This window comes from Anastrepha ludens, chromosome X (genome assembly GCF_028408465.1).
Source record: "Anastrepha ludens isolate Willacy chromosome X, idAnaLude1.1, whole genome shotgun sequence".
NCBI classification, from domain to species: Eukaryota; Metazoa; Arthropoda; class Insecta; order Diptera; family Tephritidae; genus Anastrepha; species Anastrepha ludens.
In genome coordinates, this window is record NC_071503.1 from 15,238,988 (window position 1) to 15,261,543 (window position 22,556).

Sequence of the window (22,556 nt, forward strand, 5' to 3'; positions counted from 1 at the left end):
GTGCAAAAGAAGTAATAATGAAATCCGTATTTATAACAAAAATTAAAAATAGTGTACATAGTCCTTAAGTACAATAGATAAACATTCAAATGGAAATTAGGAATAAAAAGCAATTTTGCAACTATTCATCGCTACTTTATGAATTGTTTTTTATTACGGACTGTTCCAGAAATGCTATCATCAGTAGATATGTCAGATATGTCTAGCACCACTGTCGGGTTTGATTCAAAGGCAGAATTTCATTCGATATTAACGACCTCTGCTGATTTTTTTGTTGTTATAAAGTCTGTTATTAGCGGCTGTGTTTTTTTTTTTTGGTTTCTCAAGTTGCTTATATAATTCTTGATATCCAGCTACTGAAAAGTTAAGATTACGTTGAAATTTTAATCCACGCTCCATGTCAGGAACATGAGTAAGAAACCCCCGCGAATTAGATCAGCCGTTAATAGCTGAACTTCACCTTCGTTTTCATCATTACCTGCTTCTTTATTACCACAAACTGTCATAAATTCGATCAAATCGTCCTCATCCAAAGGGCTTTCTCGCATTAATTCATCGATGTCAGCCGTTTGCATGTTGTTGAAACCTTCACCACTAATTGCATTCGATAGATTTATAATTTCAGAACCCACGGCTGATTTTTTACAACGAAATTTCCACTTTTGACGCATGCTGGCAACATTTTTTTCCAAAAAGCATTTAAGGTCGATTGGCGCAACTGTTTCATGGCAAAAGAAGCATATGTAATGCAATCCATAATCGTAAACTTTCTCCATGCTTCCATAACATTCGAATTTCTTCCTTACATTTTAAATGCTGCCATAATACCTTGATCGATTGGCGCCAGAAACAGCAATTGAATATTTGAATTATCCAGCACTGGGTGGCTGGGCGCATTATCAACGAGCAAAAGTATTTAGAATTCCAAACCTTTTTGTCCCATATATTCCTGGACTTCAGGAACAAGGCAGTCGTTGAACCAATTTGTATACAGATCAGCCGTCATCCATGCCTTCTTATTCGCTATCAAATGAACTGGCCTCTTAAAGCTTGTGGCAAGGAGACTTGTTTATTAAGAGAGGCTTTAATATTTTATCACAAGATGCGTTACTGCAAAACTAAAACGTCATGCGCTCTTTGGCCGCTTTAAAACCACCAGATGATTTTTCAGATTTTGCTATGTACGTTCTTTTAGGCATTTTCTTACAGAACAATCCCGTTTCATCAGCATTAAATATTTGATTTGGAGTATAACCGCTCTATTCAATTAGTTTTCGTAATTAATCCGGAAAACTTTTTGCAGCATTTTCGTCTGTTGATGCTACTTCTCCTTTTATTTTTACATTGTGAAATGCGTGTCTTTTTAGCTTCTTCGTTGCCTAAAGACTTGCTGATGGTTCAAACTTCTGAAGCTGGTTGTATATTTTAAGTGCTTTGAATTTTATAATTTTCCCATCAATAGGGAAATATTTTTTTGCAAATCTTCCATCCAAAACACCATGTGTTTTTCCGTTTTCTCCAAGAGAGGATGATGTATGTACGGCTGCTGTGAGTCAAGATGCACAAAACAGCAACAAGTAGCTTATAATAAGTTCTGTCCCGGACATTTCTATAATAGGGCATATTTCGACGGAATTATTTTTTGTTCTCTCGTGGTATATCTTTATTACTAAATATATTCCTTTACATATGTGGTTCTCCAGTTAGTAAAAAGTGCACAAAAGCATATTAATATAGCCGCAAAGTAATAAATTTACTCTGAAACAGGAGTGCGACTTATTTGGAGGCTCCTATGCATACACTCAGCCTTCGGATGAAAGCAAAGTGCCAAACATTTAAAACTGAAGAAGTCACTGAAGCTTCTGTGAGTTTTATTGATGTACGGTATCGTTCATAACAATTTTTCCTCTTGAATATTAACACTTATATTTCGAATAGTAATGTACTACCAGAGAATGTTAATGCAATGAGAAGGTGCAAATGTTACTGTGAGCTTTTTTTAGTACAATTGAGATTTGAAAGATTTGTAATAAGGTCATTTAGCACACCGAGTTTATAGACACCTCACTGACTTTTGCCCACACAAAAATTAGAAACACCACACATTTTTCACCTCAACACACAACACATTTCTCACCTCGACATTAAACCAATTAAATTTTTACTATTTTCGTATTTTTGAAATAATAAGCGAATACGTAAAATTTATTACATAATTTTTTTTTTCAATTACATTAAAAAAAAAAACGATTTAGAAAAAAAAATTTATAAAAAAAAGTTTGCCCCGGGAATTGAACTCGAGTCTAACATGTGGCGAGGAAAAATAGACGGTGCGTTTATTTCTTCGAATGCTTATTTTTTGACCATTTTGTTACTTTTGAAATGATAAGCGGATTCATAAAATGTATTACAAATTTTTTTACGATTACATTAAAAAAAAAAACGATTTAAAAACGAAAAAAAAAATTTCTGCCGAGAATTGATGGCGAGTCACGTGGGGAGGATAAATACGCAGAGCGTTTATTTCTGCGCCTGCGTTGTGAACAAAAGGTTTTGTGCATGCGCGCGACGCGAATAAATTTTAATAAAGTTCTGAAAGTAATTCATGAAGTTTTTCATTACACACATATGTACATAAATGAACGTATACTTTATATGTAAATAAATGATGGTATATGAAATATACATAAGTACATAATATGTATGTACATGTCAATAGGAGGTACATATTTGCATTCAGAAAAAAAGAACGGTTTAAGATAAATCAACACTTATTTTATATTGTATGTCAATTTATAGTTTATGTATTCGACAGCATTTACATATATATGTATGTATGTACATTTGTATATGAAAAACAATAATGCACAAGCGCAAGAACATCATATCACATATGCAAGTATGCCCAAATAACCTTGACTTATGTATGTACACATGTCATACCACATCACATTCTTACAAGAAATCAAATACACATACGCACTAGTGAACGAGTTTCTTCCTAACAAGTGCAAAAACAATTCTGCTCTATGTATGCATATATACCGACTTTATGTCCTAGCATATATACATACATATTGTACATATATACCTACTTGCCTTCTAAACTTCCTACAAAATAATTGTATTCATATGTTACTACATCCATGCACATTCATACATTCAAGCATACATATACATATGCGCGAGCACAGCGCTCCCTTCTTGCTTCCGCGTACTTTTGTCTTTCACCAGTCGATATTCCTAATATTGTACTTACAAAAACACAATACTTTGATAGACGCAAAAGCAACAGCAAGCACAACGCGATGGCCGCTTTGCCACCACACATTCTAAAATGTTCTAGAACACAACAAAAACACATACCTCACATGCGCATGTCGCCCAAAGCTAAAATCTAAGCCTAGCGACTACAAAAACAAAATACATTCGTAGACGCAGTCGCAGCGGCCATGATTCTATCAGCGACGGCGCTGAACAATTTAGATCAAAAACAAAAAGTTCATTCATAAGTTAGAGCTCATATTTCAATTTCATTCATAAACGAGCCGCCCATATGCCAATTTTCGCGACCATTCGAAAATAGTCAATATTGGAATATTTCGCGTGGAATTATTTGCCAATATTTGATAAATCTTAAATTTTTGTCATGTCGAGTGGCCGCGGCTCCGTATGTATGTATGCACCCTTATATGTATGTAAATATGTCTTCTAACTGTGCGACAGTCGCGAGTTAATGCGACTTCCAGCGAATCACACATTGCTGTCCGCAAAGCCGCATATATGTACCTTATGATCAGAAAGTACCGGGAATGTTTAAATTAAACAAAACAGAGTTAAATTTAAGGCAAATTTATATTATCTCCTTCAAAATATGACCCGTCTGAAGCAACACACATGTACCAACGTTTAACCCAGTCCTCCAAACACCCCCGGCAGGCCGATTTGTATTCTCTTTGATCAGTGCGATGGCGCGTTATCATCATGCAAAATCTGAGAATTGTTTGCTCACATTTCCGGCGGTTTCCAACACACAGCATCTCTCTAAGGCTTCAAAACGGATAAATAATATTCTCTATTGACTGTCTGGCCCGATGGAAGGTACTCATGGTGGACTATGCCTTGGCTTCGAGTCAGTCAACGTCACCTTCCCGGTTCTTTTTGCTCATAGGGTATACATATCCCATCTTTTCACTGACGGACAAGAAGACGGTCGGAGATGTTGTTTTTTATATGCATACATTTTGCGTTCGTTGAAGGTTTGTATATATTTATATACATATGCGTGTATGCGCGTTTGGCTTTCTGGATGCATCCATGGATATTAGAATATTTTCTCATCAATATGTGTATGTAAGTAGTTCAGATTTGACTGAAGAGATTAAATATAGGAATGCATATTCATATGATTGCCTTTATGGCTGTTTTACATATAAATCAATTCAAAAGAAGTATGAATAATGTTATATAGAAAATAAATTTCTAAATAACAGGTATTAGAAAAACCTGAATACACTATTTTAAATCAATTCTAATTAAACCAAATATAAAAAATGAAATATCGAACAAAAAACCGCGTACAGGATTTCAACCTGAGTCAAAATTGAGACTATGTACCGCACACACAACACGTCTTTCACGATTGCGCTAATCTATAATCACTAATGAACTTTTCTAAATCACTCATTTATTCGATTCGCAGTTTTATATGCACATATTCTGCGTTAGTTGAAAGTTTGTATGCGTAATTATATGCATATGTATGTGTGTTTGCGCGTTTGGCTTTCTGGACGGATATTAGAATGATATTTTCTCATCAATATAATTTGGATTTGATGAAATAGATTATAGATATATGTACATATTTTCTGTTTTGATTGATTTATATAAAAGTCAGGTCATATCCAGTACGAACTATTTTATACCGAAAAGAAATTTCCATTTATAAAATACAAAAAAAACAGTATTTTAAAGAAATTTTAATTAAAATAAACTCAAAAATTTTACCAAACTTTCCTGGTTTGAATTGTAAAATAAAATGTGCAAGAAAAAAAAATATGACTTCAGGACTTGAACCTGAATTAAATACGTGCCAAAAAACAAAACGAATAACTCCGCCGACTTTAGCTTCTGCACCACAAACTAACTGCCGCGCGGCCTTCTTAATCGCAGATTTATTCGCTTCGATTTCCTTAGTAGTGTGCCGAAAAATCTTATGAACTTCCTCAGTAGTATGGTAAACGCAGAAAAAATCTGAATTTCTGTCCTAGCGTGGTAAGTAAATATAGAAACCCTCCACTCGCGTCACTCGCGTGGTAAATATCTGCAATTCGCCACTCGTGAGCAAAGTTGAATTTGAAATGACCTTATTATGAATCTACAAATTAGAACTCGAAAAAAGCTCGTTTAACATTTGCTCCTTCTCATTGCATTAACATTCTCTGGTTCTACTCCCTAGTAAAGACCTGAAAAGTTGTATAAATAAATTATGATACAGTTTTGTTGATACTTCATAATTCACAATTATTGGCACAGTGCTGTGCCTTTGAATACGAGTTATATTCGTTGACTCTTGCCAGGTCATCTGCTTTTTCGTTACCTTCAATGTTCCGATGTCCCGGAACCCAGATTAAGGTAACTTTATGGTTTCCACTCAAGATTGTGAGGCTATTCCTACTTTGTTCCACCACTTTATAGGTTGTTGTAGCCGAAACCAGCGCCTGGATTGCAGCTTGGCTATCCGGGAGAATAGCGATATTACCCTTAAAAGAGAAATCTGCGATTAGTAGCCTACGAGCTTCCCCAAATGCCAGTACTTCCACCTGGAAGACACCGCTGGCATTAGGGAGACGCACAGATTTCTCAATTTTAAGTCTGTGAGAATATATACCAGCTCAAACACCGCAGCCCATTTTACTTCCATCCGTATATACTGTAGTGTCGAAGTTGTTTAGAGAGAGTCCCTTATTCCATTCTTCCTTAGATGGAAAGAGAGTGGCAAAATTCCTATTGAATGTTACCGTCGGGACGATGTAGTCAGTTCTCACCGAGATTAACTGAGTTTGTCGCAATAATAGACTAGCATTACCATAAGTTTTTCCTCTCCAGCGACCCGCTTCATTTAACCTAAATGCACTCATGGTTGCCGTCTTCTTAATATGTAGGTCAATTGGAATAACGTGTGTCAGTGCATTGAGAGCCTCTCTAGGACATGATCTGATTGCACCGACCGTTATTGCACAGGCTGATCTTTGTATTCTGCCGAGCAGTTTGGTATTGTACTCTCTCCCTAGAGCCTTCCACCAAACTACCGAAACATACGATAAAATAGGTCGTGTAACCGTCTTATACAGCCATAATGTATGCTTATGTTGAAGATCCCATCTTCTTCCAAGCCTACGTTTACAGGCATATAAAGCAATTTCTGCCTTCAGAACGGGTAACTTCAGCTTTTAATTTCCAGCTAAGTTTGGAGTCCAGAATTACCCCTAAGTACTTTGCGCTGGGTGATAGTGAGAGAGTTTGTCCGTTAATATTTGGTAGGGTAAAAGTTGGTACCTTATATCTGGTGGTGAAAAGCATAAGTTCTGTTTTACGTGGGTTTAAACCTAGGCCACAGCCTGTGGCCCAAGAGTTAAGCTCGCCTAACGCCCTTTAGATGATCCCACTGATCGTATTAGGACACAGTCCTGACGCCATTAATACCACATCATCAGCCTATGCCACCACTTTTACCCCACCTCTATTAAGTTTTGTTAAGACTTTGCTAATAACGCATAACCAGAGAGGTAGAGACAATACTCCCCCCTGTGGGATGCCTCTGTGGACCTTCTTGGTTAGGCTGATATTACCCATATTAGCTTTGATGACCCTGGTTTCTAGCATAGAGATGACCCAATTACTGATGCAATTGTCCACCTCTAAGTCTATCAACGCCCGTTGGATCGCATCTGTACTAACATTGTTAAAGCCGCCTTCTGTATCCAAGAATGCCGCCATGGTATAATGTTTGTTCTCTAGAGAGCCCTCTATTGTTCGGATTACCTCGTGAAGCGCTGTCTTCGTAGAATTGCCTTTAAGCTACGCATGTTGTGCAGTAGATATACCAGAGCTCTCCAAAGAGCTTCTTAGATATATATCCAAAAGTCTTTCAAAGGTTTTTAACAGGAAAGACGAAAGACTGATTGGCCTATAGTCCTTCGCTGATTCATGTCCCCTCCTGCCTATTTTTGGAATGAAGACGACCTTCACTAGTTTCCAACTATCTGGAGCATGACCTACGTTTAAACACGCTTTAAAAATTTCCTCTAGCCCTGGTAGGATACAGTCCAAGGTTTCCTGTAACATCTTTGGAATGATCCCATCTGGCCCCGGAGATGTAAAAGGTGAAAAAGATTTAATTGCCCATGCAACTTTCTCCTTTGTAATTATTTCTTTTGCAAGATGCTGTGGATTATGTTGGCTCCGCCTGATACTTCCCCTCCCACTTTCGTGGACGCAGCACCCCAGGAAATGCGTGTTTAGCAGAAGTTCTAGCGATTCTTCTGTCGTAGCAGTCCAAGTACCAACAGGCTTCTTGACCCAAGAAGCCATTGAATGATCTTTGGACAGAACACGGCTTAGCCTGGCAGAATCCCTGGTGGATTCGATTGACGAACAAAATTCGCTCCAGCTCTCTTTCTTGGCGGCCCTAATTGTCTCCGACTCTCTTTGTACAATTGCCAATTTCCTGTCGAGTAGCTGAGGTTAAACGTTGATCTAGATTTTTCCCTTAGTTTCGAGAGCTCACTGCTCAACAAAGGAGGATGGGATTTTTTGCTAAATTTTATGGGGCAGGACGTTTTGTAGGCCCTACTAAATACCTTCTCCAGTGTTGTGGCCCTACTCTCAAGGCTTTCGGTGAGAGTGATTTTGGGGATGGGAATCTCTCCTATCCTTTTATTGACTATGTTTCTGAACCTTTTCCAGTTGGTTCTTAGTGGATTTTATACGGTAAGGGCGGATCAACATTAAGATCCAGATCGTACAGGATCCAGCTGTGATCTGAAAAATCTTTTATCAGAGACCCTCCAATTGTCTCACATTACTGAACTGTTTTCAGACATAAGGGTAACATCGATCACTTCCTCCCATCCCCTGAAGTACTCCGTACTTGGAAAGGGGAAAGTGGGAGTGTTACCCCTGTTACATACCGACAAGTTAGTGTTAATTATGAAATCATAAAGAGACTCACCTCGGTCGTTTGTTTCGGAGCTTCCCCATAGAGTATGCCTTGCATTGGCATCACATCCGAGAAGCAGGGTTTTGTTCGGGTTTTCCCGCACAAGTTTACGGGCCTCCTCAGGCGGTTCTGGTCTTTCGTGTGCCATGTATATAGAGGCAAGCGTTATTCTGACTCCGTCAGTGGATTCCACCTCAACAGCCGTCACATCCTGTGAACTATATATAGGAATTAAAAATGTGTTTAAGTGTTTTTTAGCTACAATACATGTTCTGGAATTACCTTCTATCCGTTTATAGTAGATATTGTAGGATTTCCCAGTGAACTCTTTCACCTCGGTGCTCCGCACCCAGGGTTCCTGAATTAATGCGATGTCCACGTCCTCCTCCGCCAGGAGAACGGTTAGGTTGTCTGTTGCAGACTGTGAATGCTGCAGATTAATTTGGACAACCGTTAAACCCATGTTTATTGGTTTCCCTTTTCGAACTCGGTGTCATCTAGCTGCATGCCAGTCAGCAGTTCGTTGGCACCATCGACCTCATCCTGCTCCTCTTCCGGGTTTGCAGAACGGAATATCTTCAGCTGGGTCTTCCTGATCCCAAACTGAAGTTTTTTTCCCCACTTTCTCCAGTGGTTCCAGACTCTCTTCTGTAATTAGAAGGAGGAAAGACCTGCTGTGCCTTTGCGGAGCCTCCGCTTTGATGATCGACCAATCGGCCATCGGCACCGAGCGATTATGCGCCTGAACGTAGGGGATTATTTGATTGGCTTCAAACTCTATGTTTGGTACCCAGATGCGAGCCCTCGGCCTTCGTGGAATCTCGCTAGCCGGAATTAGCTTGAGTTTCAAGCCTTCCCAGCTGTTCTGGATTTTACCAATCACGTTTGTCAGAAAATGCAGTGAGAATTGGTCATCGCATTTAATGACACGGTAACCGCGGACAACCTCCACCGAGTCGAAACCTGGTGTTTGGTTATCCGGATTCGCCATGACATGGTCAAAGACTATGCGAGACAACCGTGCCTCAAGCTCTGACCATTTGTCAAGCACTGGTTTTCCGCGGTTAGAAGTTTCGTCTACCAATGCCGTTTGGAGATGGTCCCGTGCCACCTCACTAAATCGCTTGATAGGTTTGGAGGCAACTACAACCTGATCCGATATCTTGTGCTTCTTTGTTACCTTCCCAGTTTCGTAATGCGAGCGGTTTCGTGTTTTGGCATCTGCCCTGTTGGCGGCTTGGAACGCCAAGTATTCATCAACCACCTTTTGACATCTTGCCTTGTCGGTCTCATCTTTGGGACGAACTTTACCTTCGGTCTCGTTTTTTCGCATCCTGCCAAGGATAGCGAGAGACCTCTGGTAAAGTTTATACCTCGAGGGACCTTTATTACCACGCTTTTTCCCCATGGCTTTAGTGGATGTTGTTGGTTGATTTATAGTTGTTGGTGTACTGTGGCCCACAGTTTTGCCCTCAACTGACCTCCAGCCAAGAACTCATCCTCTGAGGGTGCCCCAGTCATCCTAAATCGTCCTTGCTCGTACGTCTTGTCCAATTTTCTGACTGTTTTTAAAGTGCGTCCGTCACTTCCTCCTGTCTGTCTGTTTGCTTGTCCTGTAGTTCTGTCCGCGTGTTTGGTTTTTTATCAGTCCGTGCTGTCGTTGCGTCAGTACGTTTTCCCGTCATTTTGTCCGTTTGTTCCGAGTTTGTTTTTCCGTCATCCGAATTTTTAGTTTTTTGTTTCAGCATTTCCTCTGGTTTGTACGGTCACCTGCCCCGCCAAGGGAGCTGCGCATGTCGCCATGCGCGGTGACCAAAGAGGATAAAGGGGAAATATCCGGTCGACCATGGCAGCGCCCCATACCATGGCAAGGCCACCGTTACAACCTGAGGCGGCCTGATATCAGGAGGGCACCGTACGAAGACAGCCTTATTTAGTCCCCGGGCTGCCAAACCCACCAAATAAGCACGGGCCGCATCACACCTTGGGTTGAGGGAGTTTTTTAACTAAGTTTACGTCTGCGACCTGTGTGGTTCGCGGGAGACCTACTCTCCTACCTTCCATATCTGTGAGGCGTTCCCCTATCCACCACCTAAGGACGCGCCCTATAGGGATAACAGGTTCCCCCAAGGGTAAAGGGTACTTCATATATTTTTTTTTAAATATAAAAAACAAAAACACAGAACAGTTGAAAATTTTAAGGCACAGGTTATTTCATGCAGTATTAATTTTTTCTTAAATTTAAGTTTAACCAATGATTTAAAAATGATTCATTACTTTATGTGGTATCCTTTGGCTTTATTAACAGCTTTTAACCTTTCTGGCCTTGACTCTACTAGCTTTTTCATTACTTCCGGTCCGATTTTGTTCCACTGCTCCAAAATTACGGTTTTTATCTGATTTCTATTGCTTATGTGATGTGTGGCGGATTTTTGTTTCCAGTAATGACCATAAATTCTCGATGACGTTCATGTGAAGCGATTGAGTCGGTGGTTCCATTAAATGTGGACAGTTCTATATGAGTCATGTCTGCACGATTGCCGCCTTGTGTTTAGAGTCATTGTCCTGGTAGAAACGGAAATCTTTAGGTATTCCATGATTCGCAGCACTTTGGAGTAGATTATCTTTTAGAATATTAAGGTACATTGTTTTGACCATAATACCCTCGAAAAACACTAAATTTCCTACGCCGGCTGCTGACATACATGCCCATGCCATTACACTGCCACCACCATGTTTCACAGTCGGTTTTATGTTGCTTTTATGGAGTTTCCGCCAGACGTAAGACATTCCATCTGAGCCGAATAGGTTGAATTTGGACTCGTCAGAAAATATTACCGTTTTCCAGAAATCAAAATCTTTAATTTCGAGCTCTCTGGCAAAGGCAACTCGGCTCAATTGATTTTTTTATTTATGAATGGCTTTTTCGTGCTATGCGACGATTAAAGTCCTTTTCACGTAGTACCCGTCGCACTGTTTCGACGCAACATGATTTGCCCACTTCCTGTTGAACTTCGTTTAGCAGTTTCGAAGCCGATAGCATTGGGTTTTCTTTTATTTTTCGAACAATTAAACGCTCATCACGTTCGTCGAAAATTTTATTTGGGGCACATCGGGCTTTATTTTGCACCCGATTTTCATTAACGAAGCGTTCAATGATATTTTGTACTGTAGCACTACTCAAACAAACTATTTCCGCAATTTTTCGCTGCGACTTTCCGCTTTGCAAATGCTTCATCACCAGTTCTCGCTGTTCAATCGTAGTACGTCGGCCCATTTTTTATATATTTTTATATTGCCCACTTGGCGATCAGAAACATACTAAAAATTGTATAGAACAATAACTATGCGCTAGTTAGATAAACTAGAAATTCAAAATACCGTTAACCAAGTGACTAGCCGCCGCCACAACATAAACAAGTGCTTGCATGAAATAAGCTGTGAGCAAAGATACCGCATTGTAGTTGCATTTCATCCCGTAGTGTGAGTGGGACTATATATCTACGAATTTTGCTCTACTCATTATGTTAGCAAATTATTCAACTAAATATTTACATTAAATTTTTTTTTAATTCCGACAATTTTTCATTCTGCAATAATTTAAATTCATAAACTAAAACTGCATGAAATAGCTGTGAGCCACTGTATGTACATAGGTATACCATATGTATGTACATACACACCCTGTTTTCTCTATAGGGCGCGTCTCCAGGTGGGTCTCCAGGGCGAGTAGATCTCTCGCGAACCACACAGGTCGCAGACGTAAACTTCGCTAAAAAAACTCCCTCAACCCAAGGTGTAACTCGACCCGTGCTTATTGGTAGGGTTTGGCAGCCGGGGGATAAAATTAGGCTCCCTCTTAATGGAGCCCTCCTGATATCAGGTCTCCTCAGGTTGTAGCGGTGGCCTTACCATCGTATGGGGCTGTGCCATGGCGGACCGATTATTTCCCCTATATCCTCATTGGTCACCGCACACGGCGACATGGGCAGCCCTCTGGAAGGGCAGGTGACCGCAAGAAACAGAAAAATAAACAACCAAAAAAAAAAACTCGGATAACGCTACCAAGAAGACGGGCAACGGACGGACACACACCCAAAACGGATGGAGAAGCTGACGCACCCGTTGATACAACAGATGGACAAATGGACAACACGGACCGACACTAACGAACTGAGGAAGTTGGGAACTACCTCAGAGGATGAGCTATTGGTATCTTGTGGCCGATAAGGCAAGGTGCCAAAAGGTGGCCTATGAGTATTTGGCGTTCCAGGCCACCCAGAAGGTAGAAGCCGTGAAACGCAATCGTTCGCAGGACGAAAACGACAAACCTACGAAGAAGCACAAAGTGTCGGTTCACACTGCTTCAATACCAAAGCCAGCCAAACGCACAGTTAATGAGGTAGCACGGGATTACCTGCAAATAGCGTTGGTTGATGAAATAACGAACCGCGATAAACCTGCATCGGGGAAGTGGTCCGAAATTGGACCTCGGAGGGTCAAGTGTCAGGACTTGATTCAATGGAGGTGGTCCACGATGAGGTGAAGTGCGATGATCAACTCTCTCTTAACTTCCTGCAAACAGCTGTGGGCAAGATCCAGAACGACTGGGAAGGTTTGAGGCTTACACTAATCCCGGCCAGCGAAATCCCTTGACGGCCGAGGGCTCGCATCTGGATACTGAAGTTCGAAGCTAAGCAACTAATTCCATACTTGCAGGTACACAACCGCACTGTTCCGATGGATACTGGAGCATCATCAAAGCGGAGGCTCCGCAAAAGAACAGTGTGTCCCTCCTTCTCCAAATATCGGAGGAGAGCATCGAGCCACTGGGAAAAGTGGACAACAAACTTCGGTTCGGCGTCAGGAAAACGCAACTGAAGATATTCCGCTCTGCAAATTCGGAGGATGAACAGGACGAGGTTGGCGGCGCCAACGAGTTGCGCCTTAACTTAACGACGCCACGTCTACCAAAAACGATGGCGCTAATGAGCAGCGCCCGGGAGTTCAGTTTGGCGACGCCGCCAATTGTAAAACGACCGGCAGCATGGGTCTCAAGGTTGTCCAAAAAAACTTGCAGGACTCGCGGACTCCAACGGATAACCTAACCGATCTCCTGGCGGAATCCAGGAGCCCTGGATGCGGAGCTCCGAGGTGAAAGGGTTTACTGGAATCAATCATAACCTTTTCCACAAACGGACTGGAGGTAATCCCAGATCTTGTATTGTAGCTAAGAAACATTTGAACATATTTTTAACCCCATCATATTGTTCACAGGATGTAACACCTATGGAGGCAGAAGCCAACGACGTTGTCGGCATCATACTGGCTTCCATCTACCTGGCCCATGATCGGACAGTCCTCTCGCAGGGGCGGTTTTGGTTTAGTCCGCGGTTTACCTGGGTGTTTATGACGGTGAGTGCCGTGGTGGTACTGTGCACTCTACGGAAACCATGCTGGTGTGGGGCTGGAGTCAGGTGTTGTGTGAGGAGTGGGAGTAGAAGGGCTTCAAGTGTCTTCACTACTGAGGAAAGGAGAGTTATCGGACGATAAGACTCCCCTTGGTTGGCGGGTTTCCCAGGCTTCAGCAGTGGGACCACTCTCCCTAATTTCCACTTATCAGGAATAATGAGAGTGGCCATGGACAGGTTGAAGACCTTTGTGAGATATTCTACTCCCAGTGGACCCAGCTTTTTCAGCATCAGCATGTTTAGTCCGTCGGGGCCAATGGCTTTTGAAGGTTTCATGTGTTTGATGGCCCCCTGAACCTCGTCGCTGGTGAAAGTAAGCGGTGCACTGTTGTAGGGCAGTTTGTGGCACAACGTTTGGATCTGTCGACCGGAGGATGCAATATAAATTGCCGGCTAATATAGCTCGCGCATCTTTTCGGGTCCGACGAAGTACGACCGTTGAAGGTGATATCCACCTTGTCGTTGTGCTTCGTCGGGTTCGACAGGGACCTTACGTTGACCAGAGCTTGCTCACACCAGAGGTGAAGTTACAGGACTTCAGATGCTCTACCCATTTGGTCCGCTTATGTTGGGTGACCAGTTGCCGGATCTCCAAATTGAGATCCTTTATGCGAGGATCCCCGGGATCGGCCTGGCGTAGGCGGTCACGCTCGTTTGCCATAACGGCTGCTTCGGCTGGAAAATTGGGACGTAATTCCCGGATCCGTCCAGCAGGTATGAAGCGAGCCGCGGCAGCTGTAATCGCCTTGCGGAATGCGCGTTCGCCTGCGCGCACATCGGTGGGAGTGGGTAGGGCTGCGAAGATGTTCTCAGTAAATTCCGCGAATCTGGTCCAATCAGCTTTGTTGAAGTTGATGTATGACCGGTGATCCGCGGAAACAAAGTCGGCGGGTCTCTCGATCGAGATGATAATGGGCAAGTGGTCTGATGCAAGCGATAGCATAGGTCGCCAGGTTATGCTATTTATCAGTCCAGCGCTAGCAATTGTTATATCAGGCGAGCTGCTACAATTGCCCACTACCCTAGTGGGGGCGTCGTCGTTTACAGTGCTGAACGTCGAATCGTCTATCTGCTCTGCCAATAGCTGTCCCCTACGATCATTTGGCAGGCTTGAATGCCAAAGATCGTGATGCGCGTTAAAGTCACCTACTACCAATCGGTTTTCTCCCCTGATGAGCGCACTAATATCGGGGAGATATCCTGCCGGGCAGCAGGTGACAGGGGGTATGTAAATATTGTAAATTTCGAGCTCGGCATCGCCTGACCGGACAGCTATACCTTGACGTTCTAAGGTGCTGTCCCTGCGGTCGATGCCTTCATCAATAAGACGATACTGCACTGAATGGTGTACTATGAACGCTAGGCCACCACCGTTGTCTCGCTCGCGGTCCTTTCGGTGCACATTGTAGCCGTCCCTGGTAATCAGGGGGGAGCTAGCGTGCAGTTTTGTCTCCTGGACCGCAGCTATCTTGATTCCGAACCGACTCATGAAGTCGACTATCTCGTCAATTTTGCTCGTGAGTCCGTTGCAGTTCAGTTTCAGAAGCTTAAAGCTTCGCGGGAGTGTCGTCGTAATTCGGGGGGTGAGGGATGCGTGATGTTGTCTGCGTTGGTCCTGATGTGCGTTCCGCAAAATGGGGAGTGGCCTGATGTTGTCAGATGGCCGCGCCACGGGGGGCGGTTGCGGGTGCAGAGCTCTGCAGCAGGGGGCAACGTAGTCGCGTGTCCACTCACTGGTGGTGTGCAGGCCGGAGCACCTCCGAAAGTGACACCAGCCACTGCAAGAATTGCATTGGACAGTTGTCAGGTTCCGAGGTACTGGGGTAGGAGCAGGAGGGTTGTGGGTTGGAGAGGGAGTCGTGTTGCTCTTGGGGGCTCCTGACCGTTGAGGTGTTGTTAGTGGCGGCAGTGTGATGTGCCGGCACTGAGGGCAGTGTAGCCGTGGAGGCGGTGACCGCCTGTGAGCGGGAGCAACACGTGGCCACATACCTTGTGGACCACTCCCTGTGACTCTTAAGGCCTGAGCAGGTCTTAAGATGGCACCACCCGTTGCACTGGTTACACCTAACCGAGGTGGAGTTCGGGTGGAGCCGTTTGTGGCAAATGCAGCAGTAGAATACTTCAGGTCCGGGGTTGGGTTCGACGCCAGCCCGGAAGAGAAGTATTTGGAGCAAACTGGCTGCAATGAGTTGCTCCTGTGACGATAGATTTAGGGTAAAATACGGTACACTAGACAGGGCTAGTATACTGGGGCGGCAGCCCTTGGTCGGGAATAAAAACCCGAGTCATTCCGATAACGTAGAACCGGCTGCCATGGGAGTGGGGGTGTCTTTTTGTCTTTAAGTTTCTTTATATAATATTTGATTTCTTCTTTTGTAGTGTTTTGTATTGCGTGGTCTGCTTTTTCAATTGTGTTTGGCAGGTCAATGTTTTTATTTTCCATGTATTTGTAAATATTGTTTTAAAGTGGTCAGCTAATGTTTCAGCTTTCTCTTTGCTTGTTCTTGCTCATGTGTTGGAATTTGTTTTTATTGGAGGCTTCTGTATAGTTGTTTTAGTGAGTTTTTTAGTTGCTTTCCATAGGGAGTAGTTGGTAGCTGTAGTTGTTTTGAGGCTGCTAAGGTACTTCTTCAGCTGATTGCCATTATGTTCTTGGAGAATTTTTTTGAGTTCATTTGATGATTTGTTTAGTTTCGTTTTATCGGCTGAGTGTTTGGAGCGTTGCCAGTCTTTTCTGAGTTTGCGTTTTTGTTTGATTTGGTCTAAAATAAAAGCAGGAATTTTCTTTGTTGTTAAAGTGTCTAATATTGGTGTCCATTGTGTTACTGCTTTTATTATGTTATCATTTAAGTATACGATTAGATTGTATTTTCCAAGTTCGATGTTCACTCAGCAATGAACTGCGTGAAACTATTGGGTTGGGGAATAAGTTCGTAGGGTTTTTACAGAAGACTTTAGGTTAGGTTAGGTTGACCTGGCTGGCTGAAAGCCATCACATAGACCTGTTGGTCCTTAGTGGTACCAGATGGAGTTTGACTATTATGTTTCCTTTCATTAGGCTTCTTGTAATAAGCATGCGTTCTTTGCGAATCCAAGTAAGCTCTGTAGCTCTTACTCCAAGAGACATTCTGACCTCTCATATTGTAGAGCTCCTAACATTTCATTCGGGTTCTAGCTAATGCAGGCCAAGGACCTATAAGGTGTTCTACAGTTTCCCTTTCTTCTAGTTCATTTCAAAATCTGCAGCTATCATTCTTTGTAATTCCCACCTTGTATGCGTGTGCCGCTAACAAATTGTGGCCGGTCAGTATGCCTACGAAAGTTCTGCTTTCCTTTCTAGACAGGGCTAGAGCGAATCTGGCGTATATATCTGCATTCTCTGTACATATGATTTTCGCGGTTTTGCAAGTGGCTAGATTGTTCTATCTTTTGCCTATCCGTAATTTAATGTCCACAGCGATGTCACTGTATACCGTATTTAAAGGTTTCAGTATGTCGTTTTCGGGGCTTTTGGCAATTTCATCTACAATTTCGTTTCCTGCAATGCCCTTATTTCCGTATACCCAATAGATGTGTAACCGTCTGTCTGCGGCTACTTCCTCTATGACTTTCCTGGTCCGAAGAACGTATTCAGAGGAAATTTCATATGAGTTTATTGTCTTTATTGTTGCTTGACTGTCAACATATAACTTTGTCATTTATCAACCGATCGTCTTTAACATACATTTTTTCGATACGTCAATTCAGTACAATTTCAACTGAGATCGTCAACATGCCGTTCATCAACGACCAAGACGTTCCAATAAACTTGTTGAAGCAGTGGGGGGAGCGTTACCCAGGAGCCAACAGTGTCGTATCGTCGTCGCGCTCAGCATTTTGGCGTCAGTGAAACCACAATGCGGCGCATTTTAAAGGACGATTTCAATTTGTTGCCGTTTAAATCCAGTGAATAAACAAAATTGCCGCATTTGGGGATCTGATAATTCACACGAAATCCATGAAACGCCATTGCATGACCGGAAAGTAACTGTTCGGGCTGGCATTTGCGCCAAAACCATCATTTGGCCATATTTTTGCCGTGACAACGAAACCGGCCAAGGAAACCGATATCGATGGATGTTGGCTCATTATGTCTTCCCGCAAATGCGTGATAAAGGTTTAGACGGTTACTGATTTCAAGAAGATGGTGCGCCATGCCACACTGCGAATGCAACAATTGAATTTCTGTAACGAAAATTCCTGAACGTCTAGTATCAAAAAGAGGCGACATTGACTGGGCCCCCAGATCACCTGACTTAACCCCCTCGGACTTCTTTTTGTGGGGTTATCTGAAAAGTAAGGCTTACGCCAACAAGCCGCAGACTATTGACCAGCTTAAGGCAAACATTTGTGCCGAAATCGACGCTATAAACCCCGAAATGCTTGATAAGGTGATGAAAAACGCAGAAAAAAGATCGTAGTTCGAGATTGTTAATACAGGTGACCACTTGATTGATATTGTATTCAAAAAATAGTTTTAATAAATTGTAAATAACCAAACCAAGTAAAAATACCTCACTTATAAAAACCAGTTTTTTTTTTTCAAAGTTATCCAATGTTTTCATACCGCTTTTATGTCGGTGGCGCACCCTGTATATTTTATTGGAATTACTCGATGTCTTTTCTGTGCTATTTCTGCAGCCTTTCCTACCGCAAAGAATTCTACTTGAAAAATACTGGAGTAGTCAGGGAGCTTAATTGGCCTTTTGATGTCTAGCACTGCGCAATAAATCCCTGCACCTACTCAGTCCATCATCCTCGAGCCGTCATTAAATATATTAAGCTCTTCTTCTATTGTTGTTCGGAATCTCTTCACCCAATTGTATTTCGGAGTCATGTAATCCATATTGGTCCGATAACTCATACCTATTGAGCTACATATGTTCGAATATTTTACAGGTAAATTCACCCTTTGCGTTAAGTCTTGCTGCTAGACCTTCTCCCGCAATGTCAATCGGTGGTTGTTTCAATTGCCCCTGTAGTGCAAAGTGCACTAAGACATTAAATACTTTCCATAAGTGTTTTGTGTGTCGTTTTTCTTAATGCAGTTCACCAAACTAGAGCACCGTAGAGTAATATTGGCTTTAATACAGCTGAGTAGTACCAAAACATTATTGAAGAAGATAGACCCCATGTAACTCCCAGCATTCTTTTACATGCATATAATGCGTTTCTAGCATTTTTCTTCCTCTCCGATATATTGTGCTTCCATGATAGTTTGCTATCTAAAATTATTCCAAGGTACTTTGCGTGGTCTTTAAGAGTCAGTTATAAGCCGTTAAGCTTCGGGGGTGCCGATTCGAGATCTTGTACCTTCTAGTAAAAAGTATCATATCCGCGTTTATCCCCAAGTCGGTCTGAGTTAACCCTTGATGCACTGTTGCGAGTGTAATATTCATTATGTCGCTCACGGTATCTAAGTATTTGCCCATCACTACCATGGCTAAGTCATCTGCATATGCTATTAGTTTAGATGCCGTGCCTTCAATTTTCGTTAATAACTCATTAGCTGTGAGTAACCAGAGAAGTGATGATAGAACGCCGTCTTGTGGCGTACCTTCACATGCTGGTTTAGTGAGTTTAACTGCGTTCCATTCCGCACGTATCAGTCTATAACCCAAAAGGTTCTTTATCCATGAATAAACAGCGAGTTATGTATTTGTTGTATCTAGGCCCCTTAAAGTGTGTCGATTGTTGAATGCATCACTAATGTTTAGAAATACTCCTAAAGCGTATTCCTTGTACTCTAGAGCTTTCTCTATAACTAACACTTGTGAGTGTAACGCAGTCTCTGTGGATCTGCCTTTATATACGTGTTGTGCCTTAGACATAAAGTTTGACATTATATTTTCTCTAAAGGGGGTGTCAAGCGTTTTCAGAAGGAATAAGGTCAAACTGATGAGCCTATATTCCTTTGAGAGTGGGGGCTGCTTTTACCTTCTTTCGGTAGCTTGCTTATCTCCAGAGTATTGTCAGATATTTAAACCTCAGGCATCCTGTGTATATGGTCTTTATCCATAGTAGCAACAGATTGCCCTGGCGATTTAAATGGGTCAAAAGTGCTTGTTGCCCATTTTGTTTTTGGGTTGAAATAATGCCTTTCGGAATGTTTACTACGTTGTTTCTTACATGCTCCTGACCTAACTAGTCTATGTATCCTAAACAATGCTTATTGACTATATCTTGTAGTGATTCTTCACAACTCTCAGTCTAGTCTACGTTGGATTTACGTATTAAGTAGGGCGTATTCGGGTGTTTTGATAACAGTTTCCTGAGCCTAGCCCCTTCGTTTGTGATTTATATACTGCACGGAAGTCTTTCCATGACTATCTCTTGGCTCTACGCACCTCTTTCTTCGTCGTAAATCATTATATTCTTCCCACCAGGATTCATTATCGGCTACTCGAGCCAGCTTATAGAATTCTATTACGGTGCGTCTTTTTGATCCCAGCTACTTTTTCCACAAAAGTGGCTTGGTATGCTTTATTAAGTGCCCTTCTAACACTCTCTTCCGGTTTAACACATGAGCTGAACCCGCGAGGTCTGAACTGGTTTTGCAATAGCACTTTCCTAAACAGATCGCAGTTTGTGTTTCTAAGATTTCTAAAATTAAAAAAACATTCAATTTCAATTTAAAATAACATTCTCGCCCTCTTTAGTATGGCTTTGTGGTCGGAGAAAGATGGTGTTTTTAATACTCTCCAATCTTCCACCATCGTATAGTTATCCGTAAAGAGAGTTAAGTCTAGAACATTTTTGGAGATGGGTCCAATAAATATTGGTTCCTCATCTCAGTTTGCTACTTCTAAGCTAGTTTGTAAAATAAAGTTAAGTAGGTACTCACCTCTAATGTTTATGTCGGAGCTCCACCAGAGAGTCTGATGAGAGTTAGCATCGGAGCCTACAACTAGCTTTCTTTGCTCGGCTTTCTTAACCAGCCTGCGAAGCTCATCTGGCGGTGCTTCCCTCTCGTGTGACATATAACAGGATCCAAGAAGTAGTATTACATTCCTGCAGCTCCGAATAGCCGCCACTGTCAGGTCATCTGTGGAGAGATTGGTATTCAAGTAAGAACATACACTTTTCTTAACGAGTATTACTGCTCTTACACTGTTCGTAGCGTTGGGGAAGTATTTATTGTAGTTTGGTGAGTCCAGTCCAGATACCATGTTTCTTGGACTAGAGCCACGTTGCAAATTTTGAAGGAGCTCAATTGAGGCTTTCTTGCTTTTGTGAAGGTTAATTTGAAGGACCTTCAGCATCAGGCTTTGGTTCCTGCCTGTCTTCAATGCCGAGATTCTTCTCCATCTCGACAATTTTGAGCGTGTTTTTGATTTAATCCGTTGGGTTGCGTTTTTTGAGACGAAGGAACACGCTTCCAATGCGCCACGTACAAAATTTCCTCCGCCGTTTTATTTATCTGGAGAATATAGTTCTGGCTTTCGTTTGCATTCGCTGATTTAGCCACTTTCATCCCCTTCCAGTCGTCGGTAGGTACATCTTTATTCTGCATTTGTAGCAGACGCAGTGCATGCTCCGGGCTTACCGTGCGCAGTATAAACACCTTCGCCTTTGGTATCGGTGGTACTGAGCTGCAATCCACTATTTCAAATGCGTCACCTTCCCATAGGCCTTGAAGCTTATTCACAACTTCCATAACCCATGTGAGAGACCTGTCGTCCTTGCACTTTATGATTTTGACGCCGCTGAACCATCCTGATCCATCGAATGTAGGCGAAGAGAGCTTCCAACAGCTTAATTTCCACGGCTCCTGCGACATTTGCCCCAGCGGGCTACCACGATCAACAAGTGCCGCACTGAAGTGCTTTCTCGCAATCTCATTGGCCGCCGCCGCTTTTTTGGACGTTGTCGGCTTTTCGTCGTCCTTTTTGCTGTGTGTCACGTTTGGCTTTGCAGCAATGTTCTTGCACTTTTTTCTTGTGGTGTGCATCCAGAGAGCGAAGTTAAGCTTCTTTCTCGTTTGTATTCTTGCTTGCAATACTTTTCAGGTCCGAGTCTACCAGGTCCCGTAGCTTGCATATCGTTGCCTGGCCTTAGGTAGGCGCCGTTAATATAGCCGATCTGGTAAACCGCCTGGCTGCATATTAAATAGTTGGCACTTTAGGCTTCATCCGGAGGATGAATCTATGTAAGGTAACCTCCAAATAAGTCCCACTTCTGTTCAGTGTAAGTTTACTACTTTGCGGCTATATAAATATGCTTTAGTGCACTTTTTATTACTTGGAGAGCCACATACGTAAAGGAATATATTAATTTAATATTTATATACCACGCGAGAACAAACACTAATGGCGTCGATACTTTCCTCAGTATCGAAATGTCCGGGACAGAACAGGGGGAACGAGGGGCGCCTTTTATATATCGGGATTAGAGAACAAAAACAAATATTAATCAGCGAAAATCACTTTATTGTTTTTCAAAATATTCTCCATGAAGATCTATATACTTTTGCATGCGTTTGAACCAATTGTCGAAGCACTTTTGCCACTCTGAATAAGGTACCTCCAAAACATGCATTCTGAATGCCGCAACCGCTTCTTCAGGTGTCGAAAAACGTTGACCTCTGAGTTTGTTTTTTACGTACGGGAATAAAAAGAAGTCATTCGGTGCCAAGTCAGGACTATACGGAGGATGACCCATTAATTCGATGTTTTGGGTGCTCAAAAATGCAGTTGTTTGAGCCGATGTGGGAGAGCTCGCATTGTCCTGGTGAAGAGTGATCCGTCTTTGGCGATTGGTTTTCCTAATTTCTTGGAAGACAACTGGCAAACAAATGGTTGTGTACCACTCAGAATTTACTGTTC

The 22,556-nt window shown here is 42.3% G+C and overlaps 3 protein-coding genes across 3 annotated transcripts; all 3 read right to left on the minus strand.

The window, feature by feature from the left end:
• Positions 1-8,759: 8,759 nt before the first annotated feature.
• Positions 8,760-9,554, minus strand: LOC128869769 (uncharacterized). The gene has a single exon (XM_054112374.1). It carries the CDS (start codon positions 9,552-9,554, stop codon positions 8,760-8,762), a length of 795 nt encoding a protein of 264 aa, XP_053968349.1.
• Positions 9,555-11,132: 1,578 nt separating this feature from the next.
• On the minus strand, positions 11,133-11,498 carry LOC128869770 (uncharacterized). The gene has a single exon (XM_054112375.1). It carries the CDS (start codon positions 11,496-11,498, stop codon positions 11,133-11,135), a length of 366 nt encoding a protein of 121 aa, XP_053968350.1.
• An 8,966-nt stretch (positions 11,499-20,464) lies between these two features.
• Positions 20,465-22,068, minus strand: LOC128869660 (uncharacterized). The gene is made up of 2 exons (XM_054112233.1): positions 20,841-22,068; positions 20,465-20,776 (listed from the first exon to the last, which is right to left on the minus strand). Exon 1 carries the CDS (start codon positions 21,680-21,682, stop codon positions 21,017-21,019), a length of 666 nt encoding a protein of 221 aa, XP_053968208.1. The 5' UTR covers positions 21,683-22,068; the 3' UTR covers positions 20,465-20,776; positions 20,841-21,016.
• Positions 22,069-22,556: the final 488 nt, after the last annotated feature.